At 41.2% G+C, this 18,632-nt stretch overlaps 1 protein-coding gene across 5 annotated transcripts in view; it reads right to left on the bottom strand.

The window, feature by feature from the left end:
* Positions 1–10,301, bottom strand: part of TLR10 (toll like receptor 10) — a 36,049-nt gene extending 25,748 nt beyond the window's left edge. For 2 of the 5 annotated variants that reach the window (XR_011257711.1, XR_011257706.1), the window contains exon 1: positions 10,202–10,274. Coding sequence is in view for 1 of the 5 variants with exons in the window: in XM_069593854.1 (XP_069449955.1) it covers positions 3,891–6,329 (2,439 nt within the window). In the remaining 4 variants the exon portion in view is untranslated. Of the gene's footprint in view, positions 1–3,328; positions 6,418–10,201 lie in introns of those variants that run through there. The other 3 variants (XM_069593854.1, XR_011257707.1, XR_011257709.1) reach the window with 3 other exon arrangements.
* Positions 10,302–18,632: the final 8,331 nt, after the last annotated feature.

Genomic DNA, 18,632 nt, shown 5'->3' on the forward strand with positions numbered 1-18,632 from the left:
TTTACCAGCTGAGCCACAAGGGAAGCCCAAGAATACTGGAGTGGGTAGCCTGTCCCTTCTCCAGTGGATCTTCCCAACCCAGGAATCGAATGGGATCTCCTGCATTGCAGTTAGATTCTTTATCAGCTCAGCTACCAGGGAAGCCCGGTCCCAGAAAATGTAAGCAAAAATATACTTGCTGAATGTGAGGAATGCTCCCTGACTGGTAAATCTATGTGCCTGATTTACAACAAGGCCCAGCACTGAGGTGGTTGAACTTGGCTGCCCTGCTGGATCTCAGAAGGGCAGAGGTGGTCAATCAATGAAGTGTCTACAGACAAGCTGTGTTTCCTTCAGAAATCCTTGGAGAGAAGCTATGTGCCAGGCACTGTCCTGGGCAAAGGTGGAGACAACATCTGTGAGCAAAACAGACAAAATCTCTGCTCTAAAGGAGTTTGCATTCTAGTGGGGGAAGACAGAATAGGCAATATAAGTAGAAAAATGATAGCAGAGATAACTGAGATCAGTACCAAAGGCAGAGGGGTGGGAAATGGAGCTAGAGGACTGTGGGAAGCTTCCCCAGCAGAGCATCAGTGAAAAAGTTGTCCTTGCAACCTCCTGGGAAAACCAGGATCCCAATTATTCTTTATCCTTTATATATATATTCTGGGTTGTGGATAAATGGCGGTTAATCTGAGGAGCAGCCCCAGGTCATGAGTTACTGATAAAACAAGCACATTGTTTTAGGTGTATTGGGTTGCCAATGCAGGATGCCTTGGCGAGTAGGGAGAGACTGCAGACAAGAATCCAAATCTCAAATAATTGTCAGGAAGACTTAGGGGTTGTCCAGCTGCTGAAATTAGAAGTTGCTGAGAGCTAAGCCTAATGTGTTATTTTTTTTTAATTGTAATAAACGTCTATTAAAAAAAAAAAAACTGTATCTACTAAATTGAGAACTGGAATAACTGCCATGAATAATCCAATCCTGAAAACTTTAGGGATGGTGTTATCCTCTTTGTTTGTGCCAAATTAACTAATCTGTAAAAGTCTTACACCGAGTAATTTATGAGAGATTTACAGAATCTTCATATGGTATGTCTGACTCCTCCAGAAGCCCTGAAGCACACACAGCAGCCCAGATGCTGGGTGCCTGGGAAGAAAGGCATTCTCTCCGTCCTCTGCCATGGCTCCACTGTGGTTTCCTAGGGTTTCCCCTTTCACCAGACAGACCAGGAAGGAGGAAGAGGGACGTTCAGCCTCAGGGCTGCTGAACTCCAGCACCTCAGAGTAGACAGGCTTCGGCCAAAAGGAAACACACCCTGGCTTCTAGATCCACACCAGACTTCTCCCTACGCTCTCAGGGACCTTCCTGAGAACTCTTTTTTAAATGATCACTAGTGTGAGGAATTCATAAAACCACAGATCATAAGGAAATACAGTTAAATGCAGAACCCAGTTTTAGCCTGCTTAGGAGATTGGTTTTATTAGATTGAATGAGCTGAGATAGATGCTTTCCTAAGTCAAGTACATGTGTGCTCAGAGGCTCAGTGTGTCCAGCTCTTTGAGACCCCATGGACTATAGCCCATCAGGCTCCTCTGTCCATGGGATTCTCCAGGTAAGAATACTGGAGTGGGTTGCCATACCCTCCTCCAGGGGTCTTCCTGACCCAGGAGTCAAACCCAAGTCTCTTGCATCTCCTGCATTAGCAGGCAGATTCTTTTTTTACTGCTGCACCATCTGGGAAGCCTTTCATAAGTTAAGAAAAACCAAATATTGGTAAATTCACTGATTCAAGCTATATTCAGAAATCCTTCAATTATGGATTCTCTGTCTTCTCTTCCAAACTTTAAACTACGCCTGATCTTACTCTTTGGCTCCTCAGAATTCACCTTCAAATTCCACTCTCTGTCTTGAAGCCAGGCTTCCCAAGTGGCTCAGTTGATAAAGAGTCCACTTGCAGTGCAGGAGACGCAAGCAGATGCAAGTTTCCCAGGTCAGAAAGATCCCCTGGAGGAGGGAATGACAACCCACTCCAGTATTCTTGCCTGGAGAATCCCATGGACAGAGGAGCCTGGCAAGCTACAGGCCATAGGTCACACAGAGTTAAACCTAACTGTGCAACTGAACATGTATGCACATCCTGAAGCCAGTTGAGTCCCTGCTAAGTTTCTCTAGTTAACCCAAAGTCCATTCCATGAAAGTTCATTGAACATCTTTTCTGAACCATGGACTGAACAAACTGCTGCTTATACGAGGGCAGAGGGAAGTCTGTCCTTACCTTTGTGGAGCTCATAGAAGAGGGAGAATGGATTTTAAAAATATATGTAATCAATTTGGTGATATAAATATGTCCAAAGTGTTATAGAGAATAGAGGAGCATCATGCTTGGGGAAGAAATGAGGAAGGTTTCAAAGAAGAGTCAATATTTGGATTTTGCCTGAAGGATGTATAAAATTTCATGAACAAGCTAGGGCAGGAAAGTATCATAGGCAGGCAAATGCAAGTCCTAGAGTCTGGGCACATAAAGAGAGACGCATGTACTGAGAAAGGGCCAATAGTTCAAAAGGGCTCAGTGATAGGAAGCAAGGACATATGTGGTGATGGTGTCAGATCTTACAGCCATTTCCTTCCTTTATCATGCGAGTGAGCCACAGACATTTTCCTAATCAGGGAAAGAACATGTTTGTTCTTGATGCTCATTTTTGAAATATAATTTTGCAAACTTCAAGAGAGCTTATTCTCTTTCAATGATTTGTGAGACTAGAAGGGAAGATCAAAGAAAATGAGTAGGACATGTAGGCTTTAAAAATTATCTTTAGGACTTCCCTGGTGGTCCAGAGGTAAAGAATCTACCTGCCAACGCAGGGGACACGAGTTTGATCGCTGGTCTGGGAAGATTCCACATGTTGTGGGGTAACCAAGATCATGTGCCACAACTACGGAAGCCCGTGTGTCTAGAGCCTGTTCTTCTGAACAAGAGAAGCCTCCACAATGAGAAGCCTGCACAGCGCAATGATGAGTAGCCCCCACTTGCCACAACCAGAAAAAGCCTGTGAGAAGCAACAAAGACCTAGCACATGCATGCATGCCTAGGTGCTTCAGTCATGTCCAACTCTTTGTGACCCTATAGACTGTAGCCCACCAGGCTCATCTGTCCCATGGGATTGTCCAGGCAAGAATACTGGAGTGGGTTTCCATGCCCTCCAGAGGATCTTCCTGACCCAGGGATCGAACCCATGTCTCCAGTGCTCCTGCACTGCAGGCGGATTCTTTGTGACTGAGATACTGGGGAAGTCCCCAAGTCTTAGCACGGCCAACAATAAATGAATAAATAAATAATAAAAATACTTTATATATAAAATAATATTTTTATTGTTTTCTCTGCTTGCAAAAGAAATATAGATTCATTCTAAGCAACTCCAACATTATAGAAATATACAACATAGAAACCAACTGCTGTAATCCAAACTCCCAGACCCAAACACACTGTTACTACACCAATGTGCTGGTCTAGGTTCCTTTAGACTCTTATTTCAATGTACAAACCAAAATACAATTTTCTCCATACCAGTTAATAAATACACAGCAAGCTCAGTTTTAATAGCTATGTAATATTCCATTGTGTTAATGTACTGTGATTTAGTAGATCAATCCTTACTTTGTGGGCATTTGAGCTGTTTTCAGTTTTTTAGGATTATAAACAATGCCAGGATGAACACCATTTTTACATAAATCTTTGCAAAATGTGTTTCTATAGGATACATTCTTAGAACTCGTTCAAGGAACTGACATGAAGAAATGATAATTTTTCATTTTAATAGATATTGCCAAATTGCCATCATAAAGGTTGTATCAATTTATATCCTAACAGTATATGTAGGTCCCAATCTCCCTAGGAGTGGGTGGGGCTCTACAGGCAGTCTGTTCTGATCAGAGAGACTGCAGAACCTCGAAACACTTCATTCAGTTCTGTGAATGTCTGTAGTTCACATGTCCCTGTGGTGTCTAATAAATTAACATGAAGAGCAGCTCGAAGGTTTGCCCAAAAGAGGCCACATTTACGCCTATCCTGGGGCCATTCCAAGTATGCCTTCTTTTCCATGAGAGCTTTCAGCTTAGGATATCTGGTAGGGATGCAGTAAAGTGGAATGGGTTCCAGTAAGATAAGAATTATGTAATCAAGACTTTCATGGAAGAGATTGCGGTGAGCAAAGTAGGGTTCATAATGGCACCATTCAGTCTGGACAAAGCTGGGAGACAAAACAAAGATGGACTTGTAGCTTTTCTCAATGCAGTTTATGGTATCTTCAGTCATGCTCTGGCCAGGGTCAGAGTTTCCCTCATGAAGGCAAATCAGAACAGAACCATCTTCTTTCTCTAGACTGGGAATCAATTCATACTTCACCCAGGCAGAATCGTGTTCACTGTATGAAATAAACACATGGAATTGGACACTTCTTTTGAGTTGCTCCTGAGTTGTCTTCCTAACCCTGAGCCATGTCTGAGTCCATTGACATAGCATCCTGAGATACCAGGGCAAATCAAAGTGGAGGCAGCAGAAGGCCACAGCCACCCCCAGAACGAGCATGATAACCACAATGGTGACAATCAGCAAACCTGTGTTGCAGGATATTTCTGGAAGATGAACATCCTTTAACTGAGTGCCCTTTAGATTCGAAGGGTATTCACAGATGTATGAATCTGACCATCCAACCATCATGCCCTCTGAGTATTTTCCAAGCTGAATGAAATCTCTTAATTCACAAGTACACCGGAATGGATTTCTTCCTGCATTTAGAGTTTTAACTTCCTGGCAGCTCTGGAAAAAATCCAGAGATGAGCTGAGAATTAAGTTCATTTCAACGTTCAGAACTAAGAGTCTTCTGAAATGACTGCACCCAGGAAGATCAGTTAGAAAATTAAATGCAAGATTTAACTCTCGCAAAGATGTCAGGTGAGTAATCTCTTTAGGGACAGTTTGAATTTTGTTGCTATTCAGGTCCAGTATTTGAATGTTTCTAGGCAAGCACCTGAAAACAGAATCAGCAAATTTGTTGAACGACAAGTTCATGGTGACCAAGGTTTCTGGCCACAAGCAATTTTCGTCATTTTCATGTTGTAACAGATTTTCACTCAGATCTAAGTGCCTCAAGGATGTGTTGCTGGCAAAGTAACTCACTAAGGAAAGTGTCTCCAATTTATTGTCCTTCAAGATAAGAGTTTTCAAATGAGGCAATTGGATAGATTTTTTAAACACATCATCTGTTAAGATATTATTAGCAAAATTTAAATATTGGAATCTTGTAGGATACATAGGGAACAGCATGTGAGGCATTTGTGCATCTGATATTGTCAGGTTTTCTACATCCATTTTGGTAAAAAGCAAGTAGACGCTCTCCTGGGGGATATTAAAAATTCTGAAATGTACATGTTCCAGTTTTATAGTTCTCATTACAGTATTTGAGTAGTCAAACGAATTGTGGTCAAGATAAACCTTACCTCCAAAGGTCACATGTTGAATCTGGAAGTACTCTACTGACGTATGCCAAACCAACTGGAAGATGAGGAAAAGATCGTCCCAGGATAAGTCAACTTTATTAAGTAACAGAATGGATGTCTTGGCATTCTCTAAAATAGGATTTTGTTGAGACCCATAACTTGTAAACTGGCTCTTTTGCAAATCTATATTAGTGAGTTCTAATATTTTTGAAGTTTTGATTCCATCATGCAAAAGAACCCAGAAATTTGTGTTCACTGGTAACACAATGTGAAGTTTTGTTGTGTTTAAGATGGGCAGGCTACCTTCTTCATAATGAGATAGAGTTCTCAATCCTAAGAAGACAGTATTTAGATGCAAATGAGCAATTTTCTGAAAATCTGATTTTTGTATTTTTGCCCCACTCAGACCTAGGGTTTCCAGGTGTGACACGTTGCCAGTCTCCATGCAAATAGGCACGGTGTCAAAGTCATTGAAGGACAGATCTAAGTGTCTGAGACCCGCCAGTGAGAACCAGGCTACACGCTTCAGTCTGTTGTTAGACACGTCTAAGTATCTTAACTCCATGTTGAATTCAAAGGTCTTGATATCCAGCTCTTGGATTCTGTTGTGGCATAGAATCAGAACTTTCAGTTTAGAGAGAGAACGAAAATCTGAATGCTGGAGTTGAGAAAGGAGATTATAGGATAAATCCAGTGTGGTTGTAATTGGGGTCAAGTCTTCAGGAACCTTTCTTAAAGACATGCTGGAGAAGTTGGCAGTCAATTCTCTTTCTTCTGGCAGCTCTGAAGCCCCACTAAGCACAGACGTAACAATACTACAAAATATGTAAATGCTTCTGATATGTCTCATTGTAATTCCAAGGATTTCATCACTGGTTCACCTCAGATGAATTTTATCACACATTACCTCACATGAACGAGGAAGATGAATTCAAATCCTGGGAAGACAACATACCGTTTGGTGGTTATATGATTTGTTAAACCCTGTAGGACTTTTCTTTAATGCCAACATCTGATTATATTCACCAAGAATTTGGAATAGGGTCCCAACCCATTTACTGAATCTTTCACTTCATCTCAGAGGTTGGCTCATAGATTTCCAAGCCAGTTGCTGTGTTACACCCCCATCACTGAGACAAGTCAAGATTCCCCAAAGGGAGATAGATACATCATAATTGGCAGAAGTGCCTCTCACCCAGTTCAAATAAGGAACAGCATTGCCAAGTCATGTTCAACAATCCCCACCACCACCACCACTACATCCCCTTCCAATAGCCTGAAAGCTTTAGGAAGATTTAAAGAAATTTTTAAAAATTAAGACATTTTTCAAAGAGCAGTTTAAGATTCACCGCAAGATTAAAGGGAAGGTACAGAGATTTTTTCATATCCCTCCTGCCCCAACACATGCACAGCCTGCCCCATTATCAACCCCTCCCCCCCCAATCAGAGTGATGCATTTGTTACAATTGATGGACCTACACTGACTCATCACAGTCACCCAAAGTCCATAGTTTATGCTATGCTTAATTCTTGGTGTTGTACATTCAAAGGTTTTGGACAAATGTATGATGACATATATCCATCTTGTCTGGTAGCATCTCCACACCACATTGACTCTCCTGCAAATGAGGCCGTGGCCATTTGATGTCTTTTTGGACAGCAGCTACCATTCACTGATATTCCATACACTGACCCTTAAAACCACTGCCTTGTAAGGTAAGCGCTATCACTGTTCAGCCTTTATAGGTATAGAATGTGGTTCTTCAAGAGGTCCTGAAACTGCACCACAGTCACAAACTTAATTCATGGTGAGGGCAGAACCTGGGCTCTTAACCACTCTGCTATCTTGTCTTCCTAGGATGAGTCAAGATAAATCTGCTTTCAATTATGCTATTAATACATGAATCATGATAAAATTGTATCTCTCTAGGTCATATTGATTCTTCAATGTTCCCTTAAACACAGTTCAAGAAATCCAGCAAATAAATCTGCAAGTGCCGCCCAACTTAGTTTTAGATCAGTTACTTACAAGGACTGACTTGGATGAAGCCATTTAGTTAAGCACTGTCTTGTTGAAGCTACTGTATTTAGGAGTCACTTGTTGTAGCTCCCTACCTATGTCCTACCTAATGTATTGATACTATTGCACTTAGAATGAAATCCAGGGTCCAAATGCTGAACCATAGCATCCTCCATGTGCTCCTATTGCTTCCTTCTGGGATCTCATTTCATATCGGTCTTCTCTTGGCCCTCTGCACTCCAATCACACTGCCCCTCTCTTTGTTCCTTGGCTACATCATCTTGCCCCAACCTCAGCTTGGGATGCTCTTCTCTCATCCTTCCTTGGCCAGATCTTATCATTTAGGTCTTGACTTAAACTCTATCTCCTCTAAGAAACCTGATTTGACCACTTAATCTAAAGAGGCCATTTAGATTAACTTGCTGTTCATTCTCTTCATCCTGTTTTATTTCTCTACAAAATAGAGCACTGACCACTATATGAAACTTTTGTTCATTTATTTATTTGTTGACTACCACTCCCACCTCTCACCCCCATGAGAGAAGGGGTCTGACAATCTCGCTCACCTCTGCATTCCAAGCAGAGAGATAGTGCCTAGTACATGGCATGTGCTTAGTAAATATACATTATATGTATATAAGTAGATTAGTGATCTCAATATTGTATTTCGCTTCCCTGGTGGCTCAGAGGTTAAAGCGTCTGCCTGCAACGCAGGAGACCTGGGTTCTTTCCCTGGGTCGGGAAGATCTCTTGGAGAAGGAAATGGCAACCCACTCCAGTATTCTTGCCTGGAGAACCCCATGGACGGAGGAGCCTGGTGGGCTACAGTCCATGGGGTCGCAAAGAGTCGGACACGACTGAGCGACTTCACTTCACTTAGCACAGTATGGTATATAATATGCTCTCAAAATATATATCAAATGAATTAATTGGAGTTATGAATTCCTGTTATAATGTAGTACATGATGATTAGAGAATGAGTTTAGTGATAGAAATTAATACGTCTGGGTTTCAGTCCAATCTTAACGCCTCATTGACCGTGATAACTTAGATTATTCATTTAACTGCTGAAAGGTTCTGTTTTCTCATTTGTAACATGGGTTTTGTGCAAAGGCATTAAAGAGATAATATATATAAACCACTTGAGCTCCCCTGGTGGCTCAGATGGTATCATGCCTAGCATGTCACAAATGGTAGCAGTTATCAGGGCCAAGACTAGGGTGGTTTCAGCACAGATTTTGAGAGGCACCAAGAAACTTGTTAATCAAGATAAATAATATTTTAATAAAATTCTTAAAGTAAAATTAATGTAAAACCCACAATGAACAAAATATCAAAAAAATTTTCCATAAAGACAGGATTAGTACTACTTTTTTCCTTGATTTTTCTTCTTCTCAGGCTCCACTATGGCTTGTAGGATACTGGCAGTTTAGAGACATTAAGATGATGAGGTGTTTTCTAACGTTATTACCTCAAAGAGTACTTCAATTCATAAGAACTCATCTTAAGTTGCTCCTATGTCTAGGAGCTAGAACCCTTGAAAAGTGCAGCAAAATCTAACCCACTTGCTTTATCTGGAATCCTGTAAGTTGAGATATTATAGTTTTCATGTTTTACTCGTCTCTTCTCTTTTTTACCCAATAACACAATCTCATCTGAAACTTTATTCGAAAGAAGTAAGCGGAACTGACTCTAAACTTCTCTTAATATAATAGAAAGGTTCTCTCTCTCAGGCAATGCATATAAATTATGCCATTTCATTTAAACATTTTTAAAAGTAGGATGTAAACTTTTGATGCAATCAATAAACACATTTTTATTATGGTCATGCTACTCTTACTGGCTGCTGAAAGCAGGTGAAAACAGAATGATTTTTTTTTTAATAGCTTATGATTGAAAAGTCCAAGTCAAAAGACACCATAAAATAAAATGACAATCGGTGGCTTGCCAAATACTTAATCTAATCTCTCTTTTCCAAATGATGCAAAAAAAATGGAGAAAGGAATAAGAATGACTGACATTTTATGAGTTTCCTGTTTCCTGTTTCTCTGGCACTGAGATAAATGCTTTCCATACATTATTTTGTTCAATCTTCTCAACAACCCAACAAAATGATGGATATTTTTATCCCCATTTTGCAAATGGAGGAGCTAAAACCAGAGGTTAAGTCACTTGCCCAAGGTGAGCCAGTGAATAATTGCTAGAGCATGAATTTGAACCCAGACCTATCTCGTCCCTTCAGAATGCAAACCGAAGGCATTTCAAACTCTGAAATGAAATAGCATAGAGTGTGATTACCAAGACTAATTCCGTTGGCAGGGTTAGTGCTACTGTGGTCTCTTCCTCACTTCCTACATACGTGCCTCTCTCGAAGCTACCTATGCTCTGCTAGGGGTCATGAATTTCAAGAAACCAGAAAAAGGAAACGCAAACTCTCAAGCAACTGCAGGACAATTCCTCAGATCAGCAGTGGTCAATACTAAGCCCAATGTCACTCACTAGTCATTAACCTTCAGATTAGTATAGGCAAAGTAATAAATACTAAAAATCTGAACAAGGCTACTTTCTTCCCATCTATGGAATAAGGATGACAAATCTGAAAATCTGAATAAATCTTTTCCTCCCATTTTCTTTAGAACAGACCCACACAGCCCTTCTCTCTTTTTCATGAGTGTTACAGCAGTCAAAGCTAGAGTTCTTACCCTCAGGCTTGCAGCGGCTCCACAGAGCTGCAGGTATGGAAGATTGATGCACAGGACCAGAACTGGCTGCAGAAGTGGCTGAATCAAGCTTTTCTGTGACGCGTACCCTCCTTTGCCCTCTGCTGCATGCTGGTGGCATTACATGTTGCATGAGTTCATACAATCTTAGGTTATTTTTTAAAGAATTGCAGTGAGATACTGGTGGCTCAGATGGTAAAGAATCTGACTGCTACCCACTCCAGTATTCTTGTCTGGAGAATTCCATGGACAAAGGAGCCTGGTGGGCTACTACTGTTCATGGGGTCAACTTCATGACTGTTGGACATGACTGTTCAACTAACACACACATTAAGTAAAATTTGCCAGTTTAGCCATTTTAAGTGTACAGTTCAGTGGCATTAAGTATGATACATTTACATAGCTGTTCAATCATTAGTGCCATCCATCTCCAGTGCACATATTCTATAGAGCCCTCTCATAAAATCAAATAAAATAAACACTTTCGTTTTTTTGTGTCCAAAGACATATTCTTCCCTTTCCCAGAGCCCAGCATTCTTAAACATTTTACACTCCCAGTGAATGGGGAATTTTTTTTTACTTATGTTTAAGTTTAATTTTCAGAAACAAGTCAAGTCAAATTAGAAAATGGTGAATCTGGTCCAGACAGAAGAAAAAACTTCCCCAGGGCCATTCTCCTGTAAGAGATGGAGTCAAGATTTAAAACTGAGTCTATCTGACTCCAACGCCCAAAATTTTCACTACTTCAGGTGCCTAAGGGTTTGTATAATATTCCTTCTGCCCTGGATTTTCTAGAATCTTTAAACCTTTATTTGCAATTAGCAGTAAGAATAGTAGGCTCAGAACTGTATGTGCTGATATCTTTGGCTAGTGATTATTTTTTATTCCCCTCAAAAATATTTCCTTTTTTTTCCTTCCTTTTTTCTCCCTCTTCTCTTACTTTGGGCTTCAGCGATATCTGACCCAATATTCTTCTACCTCTGTCTGTCTGTCTGTCTTCCTCTCTCTCTCTCTCACACACATACTCAGTCACTCGTATACATTTCTTCCCTCACGACTTCCCCTGATCTCAAACTTCTTCGTGCCGTATTTATGCCTTCGTATGTAACTTGAAACCAACAGAGAGCTTTGGATTACCTCAAGTGGTGGAGGTTTATTTTAAAGACACTACAGGTAAAGAGAGAAAGAGCCCCCAGGAAGTGAGGAGGCTCAGCAGCACAGGGCCAGGCTTCACAAAGACCTGGAACGCTGACTCCTCAGGACTCCCTGAGGCAGCCCTGGTGCCCACCTTGCTGCACCCGCCTAAGTGGGCAAGGGCTGTTCTCTACTCAAGTTATGACAGCTTCTCTTTGACTCTTTCTGCTTCACGTTTGAATCCTAGCTTCTCTTTCCTGCTGCCTTTGCTTCTGTTTCTTCCTACTTTCTGCCTTTCTCAGTGTCTTGACTTAAGGGCGGAGCTGAGCCTCATCGTGTGGGTACTTCCCCCAAGCTAAGAAATCTGACTTGGCTCTTTGTCTCATCATCCAAAATGGAACATCTCTATTGGTCAGAGGACCCCCGGACCACCTAAGAGTCTACAGGCCTATTTTCTCTCTTGCCTTTGGTAGGGCCTAAGTCCCCAGTGCAGACCGGTAGGAAAATCACATGACCCAAGTCAGCCCACCTGAAGGAGCTGCTTTCCCCCTAAAGCTCTTGCAGTATAGCACATAGTCTGGTGTGGAAAATATGTTGTTTTGGTAGAGCTCTAGTTTAATTATAAATATCAGTAAGAGAAAATAGTCACAAGTTTTTCCTGAATTTTTGGAAAAAAAAAAAATCCTCACGTGGGCTTCCCTGGTGGCTCAGAGCTTAAAGCGTCTGCCTCCAATGCGGGAGTCCTGGGTTTGATCCCTGGGTCAGGAAGATCCCCTGGAGAAGGAAATGGTAACCCACTCCAGTATTCTTGCCTGGAGAATCCCATGGACGGAGAAGCCTGGTAGGCTACAATCCACGGAGTTGCAAAGAGTTGGACACGACTAAGCAACTTCACACTTTCCTGAATTTCTGAAAAAAAAAAAAAATCCTCGAGTGATTAGGGATTTCAAATTTTTCATCATTCATCTACTTCACTTGATGAGTATAAGGCGGAGAGAAATTTTTAAAATTTTGCAAAAGCTGGGGTGTTCTTTACCACTGAGCCACCAGGGGAAGTGAAAGTGAAAGTCACTCAGTCGTGTCTGACTCTTTGTGACCCCATGGACTACACAGTCCATGGAATTCTCCAGGCCAGAATACTGGGGTGGATATCCATTCCCTTCTCCAGGGGCTCTTTCCAACCCAGGGATCGAACCCAGGCCTCCCACATTGTAGGTGGACTCTTTACCAGCTGAGCCACAAGAGAAGCCCAAGAATACTGGAGTGGGTAGTCTATCCCTTCTCCAGTGGATCTTCTCAACCCAGGAATTGAACCGGGGTCTCCTGCATTGCAGGTGTGTTCTTTACCAACTGAGCTATCAGGGAAGCCGAAGCCACCAGGAAAGCCCCAAACAAATAAGTAGTGGAAGCCTAATAATTTTGCAGAGATTTGGTTCTTTGTTACTAAAGACTAGAGAAGCATTGTCCAATAGAATACAGAAAGAAGGCAAGTCATATAAATAACTTTAAATTATCTAGTAAACAAGTTTAAAAAGACAAAAATTAATTTTGATTATTTTGTTTACTCCAATACATCAAAATGTTCACATGTAATATAAAAAACTACTAACATAATATTTTACATTATTTGTTTGGTAGAATAATGTGTATTTAACACTTACAGCACATTTCAACGCAAATTCGCCACATTTTAATAACTCAGTAGTGACACATGGTTAGTGGCTGCCATAGTGAACAAATAGGGTTAGAGTTTTAAGTTAATAAATGGCCATGCTACAATTAAGCAACAAACTGAAACTCTAATTCACCACAAAATATTTCCCGATAACGCCAAATACTGCTATTTCTCATTCTTCACCTCGCTGTTTCCAGCTTTGGCTCCCTTTCTCAGCTAACCCTGTTCAATCTACAAATGATCCTGTTGTAGAAACATCTATCAGAACCTGTGTCCTCAGAAATTTATCCTTAAGGCTTTAGGGGCAAGAAAGTGTAAAAAATCTATACCTCTATCTCTCTATATGTAGACAGAAATCTCTGTCCATATATGTAGACAGCCCAGGACGATCTAGACTGAGCATGATGAGCAGCTCATCTCCAGCTCCACATGTGGTGACATAAGGTAATGAAGACAACAATAACTGGAATAATACTGACATCATCACAAGAGCTAACATTTATTGACCTTTTGCTTTGGGCCAGGCCCTGTTTTTTTGACATTACACATATTAACTCATTTAATGCTCCTAACAACAGGATGAGACTATTTTACACCCAGGGCAACAAAGCAGAGAGGCATTACATAACCACTCAGGGTGGCTAGAAGGAGGTGGAAGAGGCAGAACCCAGGCTGGGCTAGCCTGTCCCGGGAGTGTCCTCCTGCCCATTGTGCACCTCCAGCCCTAGAGTGAATAGCCAGACCCTGGCTTTCCACACATTATACCTCTGGTTTCTTAACAATCTTATAAGCAAGGTATGGTTTTTATGCCATTTTCCAGATGACGAAAAGGAGGTTGGAAGAGGTTGAAGAATTCATCCGAGGACACAGTTTATAGAGAAATTGAGCCACGCTTTAATTCCAGGATGCATATGCACAGAACCCAGCTTCACAACACTTATTCTCTACTGCCCCCACCTCTAACAGAGACCTAGTTTTGTTCTCCTAAACCTCATTTCTTTTTTGCTGTTGTTGGTTGTAAAATTTTTAAGTACAGAAAAACGTAAAAGCAAAAGCAAGCATCAAGCACAGGCAAGTGCTGATAATGCTTCTGTATATTTTCATCTAGACTTTTTTTCTTTGCATATTTCAAACATATTGAAAACCATCCTGTACATACTATTTGGCATCCTATGCTTTTCATTTATGTTGTAATATAAGCATTCCCTTAAGTTAATGAGTAAACGTCCTCTACAATTTTTTTTTAGGTTGTGGTAAAAAAACATATAACACAAAATTTACCATCTTAACTGTAGACAGTACTTATAATAATTGCAAATTATGTCACTAAATGAACCCAGCACATCCTTCCACTGCTGGAAATTTGAAGTGTTTCAAAATTTTCACTGTTAACAATAAGTCTGAAATCAACATGAAAGTGAAAGTCACTCAGTCGTGTCCGACTCTCTGCGACCCCATGGACTACACAGTCCATGGAATTCTCCAGGCCAGAATACTGGAGTGGGTAGCCTTTCCCTTCTCCAGGGGATCTTCCCAACCCAGGGGTTGAACCCAGGTCTCCCATATTGCAGGCAGATTCTTTACCAGCTGAGCCACAAGGGAAGCCCAAGAATACTGGAGTGGGTAGCCTATCCCTTCTCCAGCGGATCTTCCCAATCCAGGAATCAAACTGGAGTCTCCTGCATTGCAGGCAGATTCTTTACCAACTGACCTATGAGGGAAGGCTTGTGAAGAAATATTTGTTCACATTTCAACTTATTTCCTCAGGCTAGATTTCCAGAAGTGGAATTACAGGTCAAAGGCTGTGATTTTATACACACACACACACACACACACACACACACACATATATATATAAAATCCAAATTACTTGGCCCTCCTATTATCATGGGCTGTAATCCGTCAGGCTTCTCTGTCCATGGGATTCTCCAGGCAAAAATACTGGAGTGGGTGGCCATGCCCTCCTTCAGGGGATCTTCCTGGCCCAGGGATCAAACCTGCATCTTTTATGTCTCCTGCATTAGCAGATAGATTCTTTACCCCTAGTGCCACCTAGGAAGCCCTGCCTTATCACTACGTAAACATGTCCATTTCCCTGCATCTTATTAATATAAGAAACTGATAAAAATGGAACTATTTTAATCTCCATTTGGTCGAGAACCCTGGAATGAAGTGTGAGACTAGATAACTACAACCCTTCGCTGACTTCTAGTTAATAGAAGCGATTGGAGAATCTGAAAGGAGTTAAGGATTGGAAGAGGGTTTTGGAGAGCATTTTTAGTATATTATGAATTCCCTCTTACCTCAATCCTAGGAAAAGGGGCTTCAACAGAACCACTTGGAAAGGTAGCCATGTGAAATCTGCCTGTAGGGGGACATATTGTAACCAATCTTTAACTCATAACTGGAAATCTAAAGGTCTTGGCTAGCAACTCTAAGGGTTGTTCTTCTTCTTCAATTGCCCACTCGTGTCCATCTCTTTGCGGCCCCATGGACTGCAGCATATCAGGTCTCCCTGTCCCTCACCATCTCCCGGAGTCTGCCCAAGTTCATGTTCGTTACATCGGTGATGCCATCCAGCCATGTCATCCTCTGACACACTCTTCTCCTTCTGCCCTCAATCTTTCCAGAATAGGGGACTTTTCCAATGAGTCATCTGTGCACATCAGATGACCAAAATACTAGAGCTCCAGCTTCAGCATCAGTCCTTCCAGTGAATATTCAGGGTTGATCTTCTTTAAGATTGGCTGGTTTGATCTCCTTGCTGTCTAAGGGACTTTCAGGAGTCTTCTCCAGTACCATAATTCGAAGGCATCAATTCTGTGGCGTTTTGCCTTCTCACAACCATACATGACCATTGGGAAGACCATAGCATTGACAATACAGATTTTTCAAATAATGAATTTAGGCTTGGAAAGATCTAGTAAATTATCCAACACCATTCACATATAAGTAATAGAGTTAGCGTTACAACCCAGACATTGAGAAGCAGAGATTACATTCACCCAATCTGCAATGTTTCTCTCCTTTCCATGTGACATCTTTCTTATTTTCCTTACTATTCATACATATTTGTTCACATTTTGAACTGATTCTTCATCTCCCAACTTGGAATTCTTCAGCAGGAGTTTCTACAAATACAATTTCAAGCTCCTAGTAAACTCCTTAAGACCACTGACAAGATCAGTTATTTCCATAAAGGATTGATCTAACTTCTCCAAGTCTTGAATTGGTTCAATAAACTTTAACTGACTTTATGACTCCATTTTAAGGATTTCTTTTAGACTCACAAGAAGTAACCAGTTGAATTGTGTTCTCCAAAATTCTTCTGCTGACGTCCTAAACCCCAGTACCTCATAATGTCACTTTATTTGGAAACGTAGTCAGGTAGTATATCAGTTCAGACTGGGTTGTCAGGATGCGCCATAATCCAATGTGATTGGTGTCCTTATAAAAAAGGGAAATTTGGACACAGGCATAGAGGGAAGACCATGTGAAGAAACACAGAGAGATACAGTCATCTATAAGCCACGGGGAAGAGGCCTGGAGCAGATCCTTCCCTCCACCACTCGAGGGAACCAGCCCTGCTGGAAACTTGATATTGGGCTTCTACCTTCCAGGACTGAGAGACAATACATTTCCGTTGTTTAGGCCACCCAGGCTTGGAGCCCTACCAAACTGATGCACGATTAGTACTAAGTAATTGAAACTTGGTTGTGAAATCTTAAAGTTCAATCATCCTAGAGAAAACAGGAAAATCCAGCTGTAATGACTGTTGCAACATCCCTTACAGAACGAGTGCTTTCATAATTTTTAGCATATATTTCATGGTTTCAATTTGCGTTCTACTATTAATTCTCATAGAAGTATACATGATAACTTTCATATAGCCCTATGTTCTAGTCAAGACTAGGCTATTCTAGCCAATCCCTAGACTTCTAGTCAAGTCTCCATAGACTTTCAAACCCCTGACAATATGATCTGTTTTTAATAATGTATTATTTTGAAGGATAATTGCTTTTCAGTATTGTTGGTTTCTGCCAAACATCAGCATCAATATGAATCAGCCATAGATATATCAATGACAACATGATCTTAATCTAACTTTGCATATTTACATTTCGCTGTTGCTTTTCATAAATTTCATGGTCCAGTCAAATTAAGACAACAGTCCCAGAATAGGCCTGGGTATTCCTGTCTCTTCCTCTATACATCATTCTATTTAGAATGGCCTTTCCATTCTTCATCTACATGTTGAAAAATCCAAAGTTTGTCTTCTTCCAAGGCCCAGAGAAAAAAATCATCACTTCTAAGAAGATTTTTTTCACTCAATCTAGATGGTCTCTGAACTTCCATTTATATTTTTGTCTCGTTGATTTTTATTTTAGTTATCTGGATGCATGTAATGTCCTATGATTGATTGTAAGTTTTGGGGGGCAAGAAACAACTAGTATATGTAAGTGTGACTTGGGTTTTTCCTCCCAAAAGTGAAGACTCGGACAAGAGCTTTGTGTGTAGGTCATTCATTTTGAAGAAGTAATCTCGGGGCTCCAGAAATAGGGACCTGAGAAGAATGAACAGGAAGAATAGAAAACCATCCAAGAGTGAATTATTGACCTGGTTACTCCTGCCGCTGCTGCTGCTGAGTCGCTTCAGTCGTGTCCGACTCTGTGCGACCCCATAGACGGCAGCCCACCAGACTCTGCCGTCCCTGGGATTCTCCAGGCAAGAACGCTGGAGTGGGTTGCCATTTCCTTCTCCAATGCAGGAAAGTGATAAGTGAAAGTGAAGTCACTCTGTTGTGTCTGACTCTTAGCAACCGCACGGACTGCAGCCTGCCAGGCTCCTCCATCCATGGGATTTTCCAGGCAAGAGTACTGGAGTGGGTCGCTAGTGCCTTCTCCGTGGTTACTCCTAGGAGTGAGTTAATTTCAATTCCACTGGGGATTCTGAGGAATGGTCTAGACTATGCCTCATTTAATGGCTCCCATCCCTTTAGAGATCAAGGATCTCTTCAAAGGATACACATTCAGTACTTAACAGTTTTGTATGTATACCAGAAAAGCTAAGCAAGTTTCTTTAACCATTGTGTAACAGCGCTACTAGTGACATTATAGGGCATAAACTGAGACGTAGGGGGCAGCTATGACAAGGTGCAGCTGTGACAAGTCAGTCCACACCTGTCTAGAACTGGCTGTCATACAGTGTGACCGATGAAGATAGAAAATAGCTGACAAAATAAAGCTGAGCAAAAAATCTGATAAAGCCCATTCCTTGCACTGCTCCAATCTGTTCTTACCCTATTTAAATGGTTTTCCAAAAGACAGGGATGCTGTGTGTAGAAGCAGGACACATTGGCTCCATTTCTTCTTATGATCCAAAGGACAAATGTGCTTCTGCATGCCAGCTCAGATAACTAGAATCTAAGCAAGATCTCCGGCCACAGCAAACCAGACTCAAGTTCATTTGGCTTGCAATGTAACACATCCATGGTTTGGGACCCTGAGACAAGCATGCAACTACAAGTAGTTTATTTCAGAGGTGATCTCAGAAACACCCTTGGAGGAATGAGACTATGGAACAAAAGGAGAAAGAAAGCAAATA

This window comes from Ovis canadensis, chromosome 6 (assembly GCF_042477335.2).
Source record: "Ovis canadensis isolate MfBH-ARS-UI-01 breed Bighorn chromosome 6, ARS-UI_OviCan_v2, whole genome shotgun sequence".
NCBI classification, from domain to species: Eukaryota; Metazoa; Chordata; class Mammalia; order Artiodactyla; family Bovidae; genus Ovis; species Ovis canadensis.